This window comes from Chelonia mydas, chromosome 4, assembly GCF_015237465.2.
Source record: "Chelonia mydas isolate rCheMyd1 chromosome 4, rCheMyd1.pri.v2, whole genome shotgun sequence".
Lineage (NCBI taxonomy): Eukaryota > Metazoa > Chordata > Testudines > Cheloniidae > Chelonia > Chelonia mydas.
The window spans coordinates 98968421-98987014 of NC_057852.1; the positions used below are offsets into that span (position 1 = coordinate 98968421).

The window sequence follows — 18594 nt, forward strand, 5'->3', positions numbered from 1 at the left end:
GGGAACTTAGGGGAGCGGGGAGCTGATAGGGGGGCTGCCGGTCCACCCTGGTTCCAAGCCCCCACCAGCTAGCTCCAATGGGCAGCTCTTCCTGCAAGCAGTGGAAAAAGCAGGCGGCTGCCAAACAACGTTATAAGGGAGCATTGCACAACTTTAAACAAGCATGTTCCCTAATTGATCAGCAATGTAACAATGAAACAACGTTAACTGGGATGATTTTAAGTGAGGAGTTACTATATGTGTACCATGTACATTCTGTTTTGGTGATTGTTAATAAATAGAGGTTAAGTAGGATATTACTGGGTAAGGCTCTTTCACTGGTAAAAGACCCCGTAAACCCACAAAAGATTAAGCCTGGAGGGAATGGGTGTTTGCCCGGAGACCAGAAGGAATGGGTGTTTGCCTGGAGCCCACAGAGAGGTAAAGTTAGAGTGCCTCAATTAAGAGGATTATGCCTGAACCCTAGGAACAGGATAAGGGTGGGTGCCCTAAAATGTAAGGTTACACCTGAGCCCAATGAATGGGGTAAAGGTGGGTGCCTAAATTAAGAGGGTTACGCCTTGAGCCCTAGGAACTAGATAGAGGTGGAAGCCTTGAGCCCTAGGAACTAGATAGAGGTGGAAGCCTTGAGCCCTAGGAACTAGGTGGAGGTGGAAGCCCTAGGGCATGGCTACACTGGAAACTTCAAAGTGCTGTTGCGGGAGCAGCGCTTTGAAGTGTGAGTGTGGCCGCACGCGAGCGCTGGGAGAGAGCTCTCTCAGTGCTCCTGGTAATCCACCTCCACAAGGGGGTTAGCTCAGAGCGCTGGGAGTGCGGCTTCCAGGACTTGGAGCCTGTCCACACTAGCGCTTTAAAGCACTCAGACTTGCTGCGCTCAGGGGGGTGATTTTTCACACCCCTGAGCCAGCAAGTTAGAGCGCTATAAAATTATAGGTGTAGACAAGCCCCTGGAGTGTGCAAGTGACAGAGTTTTGTGCAGGTAACAACCTCTGGAATGAAACCTGGGCAGAACCCAGGCCTAATGGTCTGAGAAGGTCCCCACTCACCCCAACTCCACATGCCCAGATTCAAGCATGATGAGTACGCTGCCAGAGTTGATCAGGTCCATCTAGCCCAGTAACCTATCAATGATAGTGATCAACACCAGATGCTTCATAGGAAGGTGCAAGAAGGTCACAGAAGCACCTCAAATAGTCCAACCCATCAATTTAGATTTTACAGCCAAAACTCAATGGAACTACTCATAAAACAGTTCTGTTTGGCTTCCACAGTCAACGTCAGTCATAAAAAAATGTTTATTACCAAAGTGCAGCATCATTCTGATGCAAAATGCTCTGCAAAGAGATCATTCTCTTGCCAAATAATCCTCTCAAACTCTAGAGGGACACTGGTGGCTTTGTTCTTTTATTCTCTTATCAAAAAGCACATAGGCCAATAACTCCAGGAGCTCCGATATGTAGTCCACTAATTCAGACAGAGACTGGCTCACAATGACAACTGCTCAGGCCATATCAGGGTGATAATGGCTCTGAAGAGCCTGTAGCTCTTCCTCATCCATAATGTATGGATCTTCTGACAGATCTTCAAGCCTTGTGGGTGTGTCTATGAGAACCTTGCAAGCTGAGTGCCTCCAGAAGAGATTTCAGATGGAAGGAATAACCATCAGAAAAAACTAGGGAGGACTGGGGAGAGTCAACTTAGTGAGGCATTGTATGAATGCTGCCACCAGGTATGCTGGCAACTATGATAAAGACAAAAATAAACCAGATAGCTGGAAAAACCAGGCTTGGTACTTCATGTGATATATTCAGGGGTGTATGATGCTCTACATCTTTTTGTAAAAAGTCAGGGTATTCCAGATTATGCTGGCAAATCAGAATAAATAATCCATGTAAGGCTAGAAGACTGACTGCTCCACCTACAGCATATCACATGTGACTGTCAGGAAGTCTATTCGGAGGGTGGGTTCACTCAGGTGAGGCAGGATTGAGTCATTCAAAATTACAAGAATCTTTTTGTAAAGGCCGCTGGGTAGCTTGTGTTTAAGAAGGCCAAGCCACATCCTTTCAAATGCCTGTTTATGCTTCTTTAGCTTCAATACATTCCATCCCTCCTGCTTAGCTTGCTTCACTACGAAACTGACCACCTCGTTCTCTTCGTTCGGCATGCTAATAGATTAAACGAGGAAAAATACATTCTGCTGGTAAAGAGATATACTCTTTTGTCTTCTGCATGACTTGTCTGATGTTTTCAGCAACCACCTTCATCACAAAGCTCCAAATGTCTTCATAATCCAGGTATTCTTGGAAAAGCAAGGTCAGGAGTGAAGAGTCCTCTTCTTAAGACATTAAGTTCTTGTGATGGGGTATTGACCCCACACTTGCCCTGAAGAGCTTAATGTAGGCTAAGAAGGGGTCCAATTAACCAGACAGGCCACAGCTGAGGGGGATCAGGTAGTTTAAGTAATCCACTGACTGAATAATGAGGAAACCCAGCTGAGGAAGAACGAGCTGGGCTGGGTTTATAAAGACAGGAAGTTAGCAGAGGAAGGCTGCAGGGAAATAGGCTGCAGTCACTCCCTGGGAGAAGGGAGATATATTTAGGGTCTATACAGCCAAAGAATCCTACAGTTACCCCCTGGGAGGAGGGAGTTTTGGGGCTGGCAAACCTGGGGCAGCCAGAGGTTATGAAATGCTTAGGGAAAAGGTAGTAAGATAAAGAATGGAACAGATGGTGGCTGCTGATTAGATGGTCCATGAGCTGGAACCCAGAGTAGAGAGCAGGCCCAGCTTCACCTACCAGCCACTGGAGAAGTGGCACCAGCTGAACAGAGAACAGCTGCCTGAGCCTGTTTATAAGAAGACTTCGGTACCCCAGGAGAGGACATGTGACTTGGCCAGAGGGCTAAGCCATGAACACGGAGCATCTTGCCTCGCTGAGGCCGAGGAAGAGAAGGTACAGCATGCAGCGAGAGGTGGAAAGGATGTGTTGGACCTGGAATCAGCTAATCCTCAGAGTGACAAGGGGAAGGCTCACTAGCGGTGAGCAGACCCTATGACAGTTCTCCACAACTAATTTTAAAAGCTCATGAGGGAAACTGAAACTCCCATTCTACCTTGACTGAAGGGTATTTCCCTTCCAACTCAACAAAGTTTGTGATAATTCCTTGACCTGAAAAGACTCATGGCCCATCAGCTCCACCAAGCAGTTGACACAACCGTTATAACAATGCCTCCTCCCTATTTGGTACTTACTTTCTGCACTGCAGTTCTCTGTGAAAGAGGACTCTTGGTCAAGCAGCTGGCCTCCAAACAGCTCCCGCACTCCAGCAGTGCCGCAAACTGGCTGCAGGGTCTGATGGCGCAAAGGATAGCGGCATCTTCGGCTGCCTGCAGCAGCTCCAGGATCTTGAAGAAGTAGCTGCCATTGCCCTGGCTCTGCAACACCAACTCCAGGCTGGTGGCCAGCATAGCAGCCATGCTCTGTCCTGGCAGCACCATCACCAGGCGCTACCTGCTCCACTGCTCCCCGCTGGGCCCAATGGGAGTCTTTCTATTGCCAGAGTCTTCAGGAAGGTGCTTAAATACATGCCTAGCTAACTGTAAGAAGATGAGTGACTTTTATATTCATTACTGATATTGTTCCACAAGAGGTGTGGAAGGACCAAGTTATTGTAAAATACAAGGTGAAAAAGGTTTATGAGTGAAATCCTAGTCCCACTGAAGTGGGTGGGAATTTTGCCATTTTCTTTAATGGAGCCAGGATTTTACCCCGTATCTTTCCAAACCTGGCCATGACTCTGCAAACACATGGGATAGTTTAAAAAAAAATGTTCAGAGTTTTTCACTGGTCATCAAGGCTTCAATAACTGGCCTATCAAATTCATTTCCATGTTACTGATGACAAAACTGTAGTTGCAGCAGTAATTATTATATGGAGTATGAAGATGCTGTGACTTAAATGATGATCAAAAGAAAAGCAGGAATGATGTGATTAACATTAACCCAACTGTTGAAACTATATGTGACTTTATATTTTCTGAATATGAATAGTTCAACTTCTAGAAAGACAGTACCATAATTTGGATGTGACATTATTTCCTCTTAGGTGTTTTGTATTTTTACAGTTTCATTATGCATTACTTTCAAGAGGAAATGTTATTAATTTGTTACTGTATTGTTCTTATTTACCAGTAAACACTCTTCTATAGAGCAGTGTGGATTTTTCTTAGCTGTCTTTTTATTAATACCAGCACTCTTTACTTGTGATGCTTTGAGCACTTCAATTTGACAAAATTATCATATTACATGTACTTTTTTTGGTTTTGTATAGGCTTCTATTTTGTGTCAGATTTATCAATAATTACACTATTTTTACATATAAATCAAAAATATTTTCAAAAATAGGAAGGTTAATTATATATCATAATTGAATATTTAATGTAATAAAATCTACCTGTAATTCCAGCCCATAGTTTTCCCTGCAGAATTCTCTCAGCTTGGGACAAACATGTTCTCTGAGTGTACTTCTTTCTGCTACTGTATCTGTGATAGAAAAAAGAATGTTGTTAACATTGATATTAACTCTATATTTTTATGATATATATATATATAGAGAGAGAGAGAGAGAGATTTTTGGAGGAAAATAGACAAGTCTTGAAAAAATGAGTGAAAATCTAATAGGGGGATTTCAATACCCAAACTTTATGTTCCTGGATGTTATGTTTAATGTAAATGTGTTATGATATTTAATACAACCAGCTTAATACATATTTTACAAATAGGCTTCTGTAAAACAGGACTGAACTGACCCTGTAAAGTCAGCAGTCATATGTCAACTTGACTTTTATTTAATTTTCAGGGAGCTGAATTTTACTGATTAGCAAAACCTCCAGAACAAAGAGACAAACCAAAGATTAGGTAGGTATAGCAGAATATGCATAGATAAATCAAGGTTTCATTGCAGTGAGAGCCAAATTCTACCATCATATCTTCACCCCCTCTAATTCTGTAGTCTCTTAAAAGAGAAGCATTGAAATTAGTGTACAAAATGCACCAATCCTCACACCCACATGTGGCCTATAAGTCTGGGTATGCAGATCTCCAGAGGCCTGTTTTCATAATTAAAAAAAAATTAGTAAATTACTAAGGCTACATCTGTTCTTGGACCTGGGGATTTGATTCTCATCTCGCATAGACATACTTGTGGTAGTTCTCATCTGTGCTAGGGCGCTAAAAATAGTATTGTGGCCACAGTCGCACAGACAGCAGCAGCACCCAGGGGGTTCAGCCAGGTTTGTACTCAGGACAGCCAGTACAGTGCCGCCCCTGCCCATGCTACCATGGCTACACTACTATTCTTAGCATCCGAGCTCAGATGAGAGCTAGCAAGAGTATGCCTACATGAGCTGGGAATAACACCCCTAATATAGATGTAGCCTTAGAATCAAAGATCCTAGTGAGTGCTCTCTGTCAGCCACCCACTGGGACTGCTGTGAGGGGAATCCAAGCCTCTGCTGGTCTGCGTTCCCAGCGTGCAGGGCCGGCTCCAGGCACCAGCGTTCCAAGGAGGTGCTTTGGGGCGGCAGTGTTTCCGCCACGGCAGCAATTCGGCAGCAGCTTCTCTGTTCCGCCGGCCGCAGCGGCAAATCAGCGGCAGCTTCTCCCTTTTGCCGTCCGAGGTGGCAGTTTTTTTTTTTACTGCTTGGGGCGGCAAAAACTGTAGAGCCGGCCCTGCCAGTGTGTGTCAAGCTTTTAGAGCTGCAGTGGGCTGTAGCACTGGTTCCTCCCATGGCTTCTCTAGCACATTTCCTGAGCACTGACTCTGTCTGTTCCTCTTCTAGGAAATCTGGGGTTCTCAGCCCACCTGCTGTAACCCTCGAAGACCAGTGCTGACCCCTGAGATACTCTGATTATTCAAACTCCGCCCCAGAGGTGCAAAGCTTCTTGTTTACAGTTTACCTCTCTCAGGGACATGCAGCAGTTCTGAAGCAGTCAACAAACACTTTGCAGTCTTAAACGCCTTTATCCTCTTTTATACTTAATCAGGTAAAGTATAGGAGCGCACCGATCATACAAAACAACAAACACTAAATGCATGTCCCTGCCTCACTTTCTTCATCACTTCAGGGCATTCTCTGAGCTGGGGTCCGAGTTCCTGGGATTTTGCAGAGTCCTTGGGGGCCAACTGGTCAGGAAAGTACATAGGGCACCCTTACCCCATTTAAACCCTTTCTGGCCACCTGGTCTCTTTTGTTCTCCTCCTGGTACTGTTCCACTGCTCCTACCTTCCTTCCAGAGGAAACAGCTTAACTGGTTTTTCTAAGGATGCAGCTTCTTCTTTGCATAATTGTTGTGAGATCTAAGTACCGTCATTAACTTTAACCTTTCTATCTGGGGTAAATACGCTTTATTCCTGGGGGCATTATACACCAAAAAATTAAAAATTCTGTGCATATTTTAAAATTCTACAAATTTTATTTGTCAAAACAACACTACATAATCTTGCCAATTTCAATTATTTTGGTAATTTATTTCAAAATACCTGTCAGCAAGTATGTTTGTAACAATACAGACACACACAAAATTTCCCCCAGGAGTAGAGTGTTAAAGAAACCCCTATGACAACCCAGTTCCTGCTTCTCTGACCCCTTCCCACCCCCCAGAGCCCAGCCTGGGGGTCAGACACCCACAACTTCTCCCCCCACTTCCCAGCTGTGGTGCCCCCCCTTGCCCAGACACCCATCCCCTCCCCTCCCTCTCCCAGAGCCCAGACACCCATCCCCTCCCCTCCCCCAGAGCCCAGGGATCCAGAGGGAGAAACAATCTGATGTTCGGTCCCAGGCTTGAACAGAGTTTCCTGTGCACTGCCCTCTCCTTCCCTCAGGGCATGCTGGGAACTGCAGCTGCCAGGAACCCTCTAGCTCCCTCCCCTGAGCAGTGTCTTCTATGTGTGAGCTAAGCTCTGCCGGGCTCCAGCAGCTCCTAGTGGCAGCTAGCAGCACTGCAGCCTATGTTTGTGGGGAAAGGAAATTCTGCATGCACATTAATTTCTGCAAAATTCTGCACTGCGCAGTGGCACAGAATTCCCCCAGGAGTAACGCTTTCAGGCTCTGTCAGCAATAGTATATCCACATACATATAGGCACTCAGGAAAGAGCAACTTTTCATAGTACAACTTCACAATATCAATCAGAATTTATAGGTTGTGCAGACAGAACCCCAAGTCATCACACTAAGACACCAAAGTTCTTATTAAAATACGATCTATACAAAATAGCTTTGGACGCATTTATTTATAATTAATTGTTGAAGAAATGTACTGACATGTTAGAGTTAAATTAGATGGTTCATCAAGAGCTATCTCAAGTAATCTGTTTCATAGCCTGAGAAACTGGGACACGGCTACATGTATACTGCAAACATGTTAAACATGTTTTGTAGCCTCTCGATCTAATCCTAAAAAGGTGTAGGTTTGTGGATCGGATTTTGTTGTGGAACGACACCTACTCTGTGAGTCAGTACGGGTTGGGGAAAGGCACAAAGTGATTTTGTCAGTGCAAGGTTATCATTGGAAATAAAATTATGCTTGTGAACGACTGGGTCTGTGTGCCATAAAATGAAAAGTAACAGAGCATTCATTTATGAAAGATAAAGTAGAGCTGTGGCAGTTAGAGCAATATTTGTATAACTGCTTTGACATTAAGGAGCCATTTAAAAATTGACTTAACAATCCTCTTACGTTGTAAGTTACAGATGTCCACACAAATCAAACAATATGCTGTGTTTACCAGCCATAATTGACCTATGCATGCTGATGCTGAGGTCCATTTTCGCAATCTGGAGTTTGAGAGAGGGAGTTTGGGTGCATAATTTAATTAGTTAGATTAAGTAGTTAATATTCACACATATCTTTGAAGTGCTATGTAAGTGTGAGGTATTATCACAATTTATTATTGTAAACCAATGAATTTATTGGTTTTATTTATTATTATATTTACCTAATTTAAACTAAAATCTAATTTTATTTTATTATGTATTACCAATGAATTGATTTTTCTGCTCCCATACATTGTGAAAGAAACAATATTTTTGAGGGAAGATGTCTTATTGGATTTCTCCAGTTTCCCTCCCTTCTGTTTCCTCCTTCACTATCTCTTCACCATCAAAAGATCCAAGCTGCTCTGATGCTCCCATTCCCCACAATTTTCTTTCAAGCCTATGAAATCTGCATCAAACTGAAAAAAAGTGTGCTGTAAAGATTTGAAAATATATGTACATATTAAAGTCAGGCTGTCTTTAGTACCATAGGTTCTTTCTGCATAAATCTCTGGTGGAGAGAAAAATAACTAAAATACTCTATTTTAAATATCTTTTCTATACATAATGAATGTATGGTCTGATATCTTAAATTAGGTTTAATGTATTAAAGAGAGGAAGTGGTTAGGGTTAGGGTGGTTAGGGTGGTAGGGGACTTGTGACACACAGGCTCAATTACCTGTGCTACCAGAGACTTCCTGTGTGACCCCAGGCGAGTCACTTAGTGAGGATTATAGTACCTTCCTACCTCACAGGGATGTTAGGAGGAAAAATACATTAAAGATTATGAGGTGCTCAGATACTATAGAAACAGAACATAAAATACAAAGTCTACTAAGGAATTAAATACTTCCTACAATGGCATGTGACTCATTGGCAACTGCCAGTAGCAAAAATCCCCAATGGCCAGAGATGGGACACTAGATAGGGAGGGCTCTGAGTTACTACAGAGAATTCTTTCCTAGGTATCTGCCTGGTGGGTCTTGCCTACATGCTCAGGGTCTAATTGATTGCCATATTTGGGGTCAGGAAGGAATTTCCCCTGGGTCAGACTGGCAGAGACCCTTGGGGGTTTTCACCTTCCTCTGCAGCATGGGGCACAGGTCACTTGCAGGTTTTAACTAATGTAAATTATGAATTCTCTGTCACTTGAAGTCTTTAAATCATGATTTGAGGTCTTCAGTAACTCGGCCAGAGGCTAGGGGTCTATTACAGGAGTGAGTGGGTGAGGTTCTGTGGCCTGCAACATGCAGGAGGTCAGACTAGATGATCACAATGGTACCTTCTGACCTTAATCTATGAGTATATCAGAAATTTGTTTAATCCATCAAAAATATTTGACAATATCAGTTTCTACACTTATAGCCATTGAAGTATTGGACTTCAAATTTGTCACTGATCCAGGATGAAATATTCTATGTCCTTTGCCTTGAGCTAGGATAATTTTGGTGTGAAACAGTCTACCAAAAATAGGAAGTCTCATATTCTTAAGAAATGCAGTTTCCTTAAGAAAAACATTTAAATGATGGCTGGCCATCAACTGTTATCTGACTACAAAAATACATACCTGTAGTAGCATCAAGTGTTTTAGTGACTGTAGAGAATATATTTTGCTGGAAAATCAGAAGCCCTATACATTGCTCAGTGGAGAATCCTCAACCAGATTTAAATGATCTCTTCCCATTTTCCAAAATGTGATACTTATTGTAAAAATAGCGTTGTCTCTTACAAGCAAGCAACTGGCTGTTGGGACATGAGCTTTCGGAAAAAAACAGTTTTAATTGGCTAATGGTATCCAGTTACTAAAATGACCAATATCATAGCAGACAAAATATTCTCTATATTGAAAAGCTAGAATGAGGAACAAAAATAGAGATCCACTGAGGGGAAAAAATATGGAGTGAACCATGATCATTTTTGGTCTGGGGAACAAAATATAGAGAGTACAATTTTGCCACCCTCACTCAGGTTGTATGATTTCAGTGGCACTACTTCTGGAACGAAGCACACCTCAATTTGATGAGGGTAGTAGAATCTCGTTCAGAAAGAGAAATAAATCCAGCTCATCACACAGAACAGTCCTGAATTTTTTAACTCTCCAAAAATCAAATAGACTTAAGCATTGTCTAACTCAGCGGTGGCCAACCTGTGGCTTCGGAGCCACATGCGGCTCTTCAGAAGTTAATATGCGGCTCCTTGTATAGGCACCAACTCTGGGGCTGGAGCTACAGGCACCAACTTTCCAATGTGCTGGGGGTGCTCACTGCTCAACCCCTGGCTCTGCCACAGGCCCTGCCCCCACTCCACCCCGTCCCCTGAGCCTGCCATGCCCTCACTCCTCCCCACTCCCTCCCAGAGGCTCCTGCATGCCACAAAACAGCTGATTGGGAGTTGTGGGGAGCGAGTGGGGAGGCGCTAATTGGCTGGGCAGCTGGTGGATGGGAGACGCTGGGAGCGGGTGGTGGGAGCTACTGGGGGGCTGCTGACATATTACTGTGGCTCTTTGGCAATGTACATTGGTAAATTCTGGCTTCTTCTCAGGAGCCATTCCTGGTCTAACTGGAATTCTGTCTAGTATTGCAACAAGGTACCCTACATTTTTAATGCCTGTCTACAACTCTTAATGGAAAAAGATAAAACATTTGTTTAATTGGAATTCTGTTCATTTAAACTCTTATTTGATTAAATCACACTGTCCTTGTCAGACTGGGAATTGGCCTTTGTTGATTTTGTGATCCCTACATGCATGTCATTCCTGGATGAGCCCACCAAGTGTTGGAGGCCCATGTGGCTGTAACAGTTGGAGATCCTGCAGTGCTTGCAGATTGGAGGGGAAATTTTTGCCTTAAATCTTTAAGTTTCACAGACTTGCAGATTATTTTTATGATGCATCTGTCTGAAAGTAAGGACATAAGCTTGTTCCACCTTTATGGTGATGCTACTCATTCAGAAACAATATCATTTCCGTAGGGCCTCACTAATTCAGAAGTTTTGGTACTTATATTAATGAACAATTAAGAATTCCTATTTTTTATTACTTTATGAAGCTTGTCTTTCTGAAAATGGAATGGCACATAATTTAAGATGGAGCAGAGTAATTAGGATGGAGGACAGATAAACTGGTTTAATTAAATAAAATCTGACTTGATTCATACTGACAGAAAATCTGTGAGGTTGGCAAGTCCCTAAAAATTGGGAATCTCACCGACCGGCAAATTTTAACTTACAGGCTGCTGCAGATGAAGAGATTACTTAAACGACATTCTTCTGGCTGCCAGAATAAAGTAGTGGCAACAGCACAAGAGAATTTTATCCTAATGTTAATCAGGTACTCTGAAATCCAAATGACAGCCTTAGAGTCTATGATAAACTGTAGTCACAAAATTGTATTTGCAAAAGTGGAGGATAAGTTAAGACTTTTTAAAAATTCTGGGCAGATACTGATATCAAACCAACAGAACATGGTGTCCTTTTTGTCAGACACAGCCTCACTGAAAGAATAATTACCCATGAGCAGCAACTCCTACGGATCACTACTTCCCTGAGTGCACACCTTGCATCATTACAAAATGCCCTGCCTCATTCAGGGCCTGAACCAAAGTCCACTGTAATCAGTGGAAAGACTCCCATCGACTTCAATGGGCTGTGGATCAATATAGCATGCACTTTACTTTGCAATGTATGAAGCACAGCTCCTGATGCTCACATTAGAAAATGCACATTGAATGATGTAGGATGCATGTTGAGCCCTGCCTCATTTAATGGGAGTAAATTTTTGATGATGCAGCTAAATTAGCCATTTACACATGTGGCCCATCTTCCTGCCAAATGATAGGTGATCACTGTTTATGTGATGTATGATTTTTTGAAGGCTCATAGCTAAGCCAAATCACAGCCAGTTTTCATCAGAATAATCAAGTGTACTGTTTCTCTGAGTGGTCCATTTCCCATGCCAAATTTTAACTTTTGAATGCAAGCTCTTTTGTTAGTACTTTTAAAAAGTATATAATGGGAAGAGTGTATATTTTACATTCTTGGATTTGAAAATGAGTGAATCATATTGGTTCAAACTTGCCAAAACCATTCACCTTTTGACTAATACCAGACACGGAAAAGTTCTGTCCAATAGATGAAAGTTTCAGAAAGGTATAAGCAAATGAAAATAGGGAGTTAAAAAGGAAAATTGTAGGCAATCAGCTCTTTGCAATCATTAACACTTCTACCATAACAATCCTGCCCACACAACTATTTCCTGTTCCCTGTGACACACCAGCAGCTACAGTGGCCCAAATTTGGCAATGGAGACGAGAAAATTTGTGGAGGTTAATCTCACAACTTGTTTACAAATCCAAACTGGTCTTCAAAGACACAGCACATTTAAGTTTACAGCCTATTCATGTAACTGACACACATATGTAAGGATTACCTGTGGGAGTAATGCAAGTTCAGGCCCTGAAACGAGTGAAAGTCGCAGCTACGGCAGTTGTATGGGCCATAACAATGGGATTGACTAGACAGGAGTGTTGTGCTACCCGGCTCGCAGAGGACCGGAGGAAAGCTGTTGACTGACACAGCAGACAACATTTGTCTTATTGGGATACAGGCAGCAGACAACATTTGTGACGGGCAGGCAGCTAAACCTGGAACCGAGAGAGAGAGAAAAGCAGCCTTTGCCACTGCTGAGACCACCACACCAATTAATGCTCGGCAGCAGGGGTAGTCATTTTGTCAAGGCCCAAATTCCCTGGTCACGGTATAGTCACAGTCCAAACTCCAGAGGAAAAACAAACAATAATAAGTAAATAAAAATATTTTGGGGTCCGTTCAAAAGTGTCTGGCGGTCCAGATTTGGCTCACAGTCTGCCTATTGACTACCCCTGCTATCCACACAAAGTCCAGAGCCATCAACAATATTAACACTGATCATTTCTTCCAGAGCTGCTCCTTGTGCACAAGGGGTGAGCGACATGCTCTACCCTAATGGATGCAGCAGACTTCTCCCTTCCTATCCACAGTGTGCCAGCCCTGCTCCCTGGGCCCCCGCAGAGAGGTGGTGGGGCTTGGCCCTGCCTCTTCTATAGCCCCTTTTTTCTAGCTTACTCCCCCCCTTGTGCTCTTTTGAACACAGGAGGTACAGGCATTGTTATCATTAGATGCTCTTTTACAGTCATAGAAGGGGGGGCCAGGGGAAACTTTTGCTGGCACCTCTGCCTTTGCATGAGTGAAGAGCATCTCTCCTGATCTAACCCTAAATGCATAGCCATTCAGAAACCTCACTGAAGAACATGGTATAAATACAATACTTAGCTTTGTTGGGGGAGGTAGCATCATGGACAGTGCGTGAGCCCCCCCTTCGGGGAGGCAAGCCACGCAGCCCTACCTCTTCCACCCAAGGCACCACCCCTACCCCCATCCATGGGAGCCCCAAGCACCCTCCACCCCATTCATGAGTGCCCTGAGTGCCCTCCCCCCCATCCACTGGAGCCTTAAGTCGTCTCCCCCCGCAGCCAGAGGAGCCCTGGCCAAACCATCCGGGGCCGCCGCCTGGCCTCACCATCATCCTGCTGACTTCTGGCCAGCAGCGGAGCTGAGCTCCTGCCAGCCTGGGGGAGAGGGCAGAGCATGGACAGGGCCAGAGCTTGGCTTAGGGAGGCTTAGCTTCCCCTACCCTATTATGCCCGCTGCCCATGGGTAGCATAGATGTTTGGCACAGAGAACATTTTTATGCTCTACATTTTATTTGGCCAGCTGAATAAGTTTTCTTTTCATTGCCATGAGACTGCTAGAAATAGAAGAGTAAGTGGTGAAAATAATACTGAACATTACTTAGTAGCAATACTGAATAAGGGCACTACTTCCATACCAGCTAACAATAAGATGCTCACATCACCAAAGACTTTTCAGCAACTCCTACTAAGCAGCAGGTTTTTTTTACCCCATTTAGCACAATATCACTTTGTATTACTCATGTTACTAAAAGCTTTTGAATATCAAAAGGAAAATAATGTTCTCAAACCTTAAATATTATGGAAACCTTGTCTCTGCATATAATACCATAATAATAACAGTAATTTGCATTTCTATGGTGCCTTTCATCTGAGAATCTCAGAGCACTTTACAAACTTCAGGTTAGATTCATAGAAACTGGCACATAGAGATGAAAATTACATGTCCCTGAGCTACCCTGGACCCCAGAGCTTCTGGAGAAATTCACACTGAAAGAGGGCAGGTTGCATTACTGCCTTCTCCCTCCCTTGGGTTTCCATGTGAGCAGGGAGCAATTGGAATTAGCAATTGAAGCTTCATAAAAGCCCATTTAGGGTAAGTTGTTAAGGGGACACGGTGAACCAGCTCACTCCCCAGCCTCCTTGCTGTAAAGATAGGGGTATGGAAGATTATAATTTAGAGATGCTCCTTCATAAGGGATAGTATTATGAATACAGGAATTTAGAGATGTGCCTTGGAAGCTGGGGTTGAGAACACCATGTAGCTGTGTACAGCAGTTCACCACAGAAGCTCTCTAGTTTGTTTTATTAAAAGTTGTATTCCTTTCTCATTCACTAGTTTGGTGTTTAATGAACCCTGAGATCATTACATAGTGTCAGAAGTGCTGAATGAGACGAAAACTGCAGTCATTTTGAAGTTAACTCCTGTGTTTGCAACTGAAAGCAGAGGCAAGGGGAGCAGTGGAGTAGCAAACAGAGAAGAACAAAGGCTTTTATATGTATTTTTATAAGGACAATAGTAGCTTGATTAGCTTAAGAAAGGGGAAATAGCCAAAAATGGATGGGTTGCAACCTCCATCCAGTCTGCAATTGTCCCGAATGTTGCGGAGAACTGGGAGAAATTCACACAGAGATTTACATTGCATTTAGTAGCCATAGGGGCAGCATAAACTGTGGAAGCACGAACCAAAGAGCTCAGTTCAACAGAAGGGTTCATCCATGTACTAAGTACAAAAGAATACAGCCAAAATAGGTCAAGTAAAAAAGTAGAACTGTACTGCCAACAGACCCCGTTGTCAGCAGGCAGGATTGAACTTGGGACCTCTGGAACTTAGTACATGAGTCTCTACCACATGAGCTAAAAGTCACATAGCCCTTAGCTAAGGCTGTAGAGCAGACTCATTAATCTCTCTCTAAGTGGTCTCAGTGCCACTAGATGGGACTGAACACCACACCCAGGAGGTATGTGGGTTACAGAACCCCTTGCTATGAAAACCACTCCTAGGGGGGAAGTCTGGGTATAGACAGTCAGGTGGAAGGTATGGATCACAGCATGCCCCGAACAGTGTGTTGCCCTCTGGAAAATTCTGTCATAAATGTGGGGAAAATAATCATTTTGCAAAATGCTGCAGATCTCAAATTCAGAAAACTCAAGTGCATTCAGTTGAAGACAATATGGTTGAGGAGTTTTTCATAAACATACCTAAATCAAGCAAGCCGGATGCGAGGGACTGGATACTGCCAATGAAAGTGAATGAAACAATTATTCCACTGAAACTGGACACGGGAGTTCAGGTTAATATTCTGTCTGAACAAGATTATGAGAGACTGAAAATAAGACCAAAACTGAGCCCAACAAAAATAAAAGTACCTGATTATTCCGGAACAAATATACCAGTGAAAGGGAGGTGCATTACTAGCATCAACCATAAAAAAGCTATGTACAGGCTCCCATTCGTTGTAGTGTCAAAGGTCCACCAACTTTAGGCCTTGCCGCGTGTGAAAAACTCAGACTGGTAAAACTGGTGCTTTTACTACAAGATCATACTGAACCTGGCTAAGAGGCACTCATTTGGGAATACCATGACCTGTTTCAAGGAATGGGTTGCTTGTAGGGTGAACATACAATCCAGATAAACAAGCAGGTCCCCCCAGTTTTCCATCAATGTAGAAAGGTGCTATTTGTACTCTATGATAATCTCAAGACTGAGCTTGCAAGGATGGAAGCAATGCAAGTAAACAAAAAACTGAAGAGCCAACAGAATGGGTGCACTCCCTAGTCATTGTGGAGAGAAGTAACAGCCACCTACACATATGGTTAGATCCGAGAGACCTCAACAAGGCTATAAAACGAGAACATTTCAAGCTACCAACGAGGGAAGAAATTATGACTCAATTTGCAAATGCTCAGTATTTCAGTAAATTCGATGCATCCTCAGAATTTTGGCAGCTAAAATTAACTGAAGAAAGCTCAACACTACGCACATTTAATATCCCATTTGGATGATACAGATTATTACTGTGATGGGTTGGACCCCTTGGGAAGCCACTGGATGTGCTGAGATACCACTGAGTCTACCTGTTCTGCCAGCATGGGCCCCCTTTTACCTGTCTTGCTGAGCCAGGCTCTTCAAACCTCCTCTAACACACACAGGCAGAGCCACACCCAGCTGCAGATCAGCTCTGGGAAGACTCAGCTTCAGGGACTTGCCACAGCACCCAGATGTTCACCCCCACCCCCTTGGAGTAAAAACCCAAAATTATATGAAATTCACTTCTTCCCTCAACGTGGAGGAGGGTATGTGCAAACTCTCACCCCCGCCCCCGTTAGAAAACACATAAACTAGGTTATATTGTAAACCAGAAATAAATTTAACAACTATAACAGGTGTATTTTAAGTGGTTAAGGAGGTAGCAGACAGAACAAGGCAGATTACTAAGAAAATAAAACAGACCACACAAAATAAGCTTAATACACTAAAGAAACTGGTTATATGTAAGTTCTCACCCTAAATGTGGTTCTAATAATCTTCTTCACAGGCCAGATGCCCTTCCAGCCTGGGTCCAGTTCCTTCCCCCAGTTCAGTCTTAATTGTTCCCAGCAGTCATATTGGATGGGGTAGCAGGGGAGAACTGACATTCTGGATTACCTCACTCCCCACCCTTAAATAGGATTTCCATAAGGCGGGAGTCCTTTGTTTCCTAGTTTGACCCCCGTTCCCTTACAGTGGAAAGTTACAAGAAGTCCCAGGTAATGTTTTAGCATCAGGTGACAAGGCCACCTGACTGTAGGATCACAGCATCCATGAATCAGGGGCAGTATGGAGCGTCCACAGGAAGGCCAAGCTTTTCACAGTCCATTATCTTTGCTGATGGGCCATTGGCCCTGTCTGCCTTTCCATTGTTGTACCTGAAGTGTTAGCAGTGGGCATCACCCAAAGTGGCATAGCTGAAATACATATATATAGTCAATATTCCTAATTTCTGATTCAGAAATGATACATGCATACAAGTACGATAATCATATTCAGTAAATCATAACCTTTCCAATGATATCTCACGAGCCATCTTGCATAAAGTATATCTTAATTATGTCATATTCATATCATCTGAATATGTTCATAAAGAATATGGAATGACACATCACAATTACACTTAACCTTTGGCATAGCTTCAGCACCAGAAGTGTACCACAAAACCATACCTATGATCTATGAACATATTAACGGTGTTCACACATCAGTGGATGACATCATCATCTGGGGCTCAACGAAAGAGAGGCATGATTGTAGACTTTGGGAAGTCCTGGATGCAAGGAGATCTGCAAACCTCAAACTAAATAGGGCGAAATGTGTTTTGGGGTTACAGAACAGACTTTTGTTGGGATGTTATTTCCAATGAAGGTGTAAAACCTGGTAAGAGGAAGATTTCAGCCACTGAAATGGTGCCACGTCCCCAACAGTTCCTGGGAATGGTTAATTATCTTGGAAATTCATACCTAATCTATCTACCAAAGCAGCAGCTTTGAGAAAACTCTTAAGAGAATAAAAAGGAATGGTATTGGGGTGCAGAACAGATCATTGATAAAAATGTTAAATAGCATAGGGCCAAAAACTGATCCCTGCATGACCTCACAGGAAACACACCCGCCTAATGACAATTCCCTGTTTACAATTACATTTTGAGACATATCAGTCCAGCCAGTTTTTAATCAGTTTTATTGTGTGCCATGTTAATTTTGTATCATTCTAGTTTTTTAATCAAAATGTCATCCGGTAACAAGTCAAATGCCTTACAGATGTCTAAGTCTATTAAATCAACACTATTACCTTTATCAACCAAACTTGTAATCTCATCAAAAAAAAGATATCAGGTTACTTTGACAGGATCTATTTTCCATAAACCCATGTGCAGTGATGCAGGTGGCACACTCCAGCAGGAGGTGGGGCAGAAGCAGCCAGGGAGACTGTGGAAACCTGCAGCTAATTAGGGCAAGGCTTGTTAGGAGCCAGACAGGAGGCAGCTGCTGGGGAAGCCCAGTTATAAGAAGCTGCCCAGCGGAGCAGAGGGGAGTCTCTCCCTGACAAGCAAGGGAGGAGGACTGGCTCCCAGGCATAGCACCTGAGACAGAGCAGTGCTAGGCAGGCTCAGGGGAGCGGAGGGTGGGCTCTGGCCTGTTACCTGCTAGGCTGCAGGCCCCTGCCAGAAAGGTCTAAGAAGGTGCAAGGGCCAAGGGGAAGTGACCCAGGGATGACAGACAGACAAGGGGAGAGAAGGAGGGCAGAGAGGCTGCCGCTAGAGGGTCCTTGGGTTGGGACCCAGAGTAACAGGTGGGCCTGGGTCCCCCCTTGCACTGTACCTGGCTGCGGAGGAGCATGCCCAATACACATTGCAACTTGCCCCTGAAGTGAGGGGCTAGTCTTTGGGTTGTGGTTGGCCCCTGCGGCGGGTGCAAGCCAAAGGACTGCCATGACCCCTGGAAGGGGGGTGAAAAAGAAGTAGTGGACACTGCCGAGCAGAGGAGCAACGCAGGTCCGAAACAGTGGAGTAGA

General features: G+C 43.7%; 1 protein-coding gene and 1 pseudogene across 2 annotated transcripts in view; both read right to left on the reverse strand.

Moving 5' to 3' along the window:
* The window catches only part of NWD2 (NACHT and WD repeat domain containing 2), a 132628-nt gene that overhangs the window by 76527 nt on the left and 37507 nt on the right, over positions 1-18594 (reverse strand). For both annotated transcript variants that reach the window (XM_043544538.1, XM_037897952.2), the window contains exon 2: positions 4456-4544. In XM_043544538.1, coding sequence (XP_043400473.1) covers positions 4456-4544 — 89 coding nt within the window. The remainder of the gene's footprint in view (positions 1-4455; positions 4545-18594) is intronic.
* On the reverse strand, positions 1315-3500 carry LOC114019475 (annotated as a pseudogene).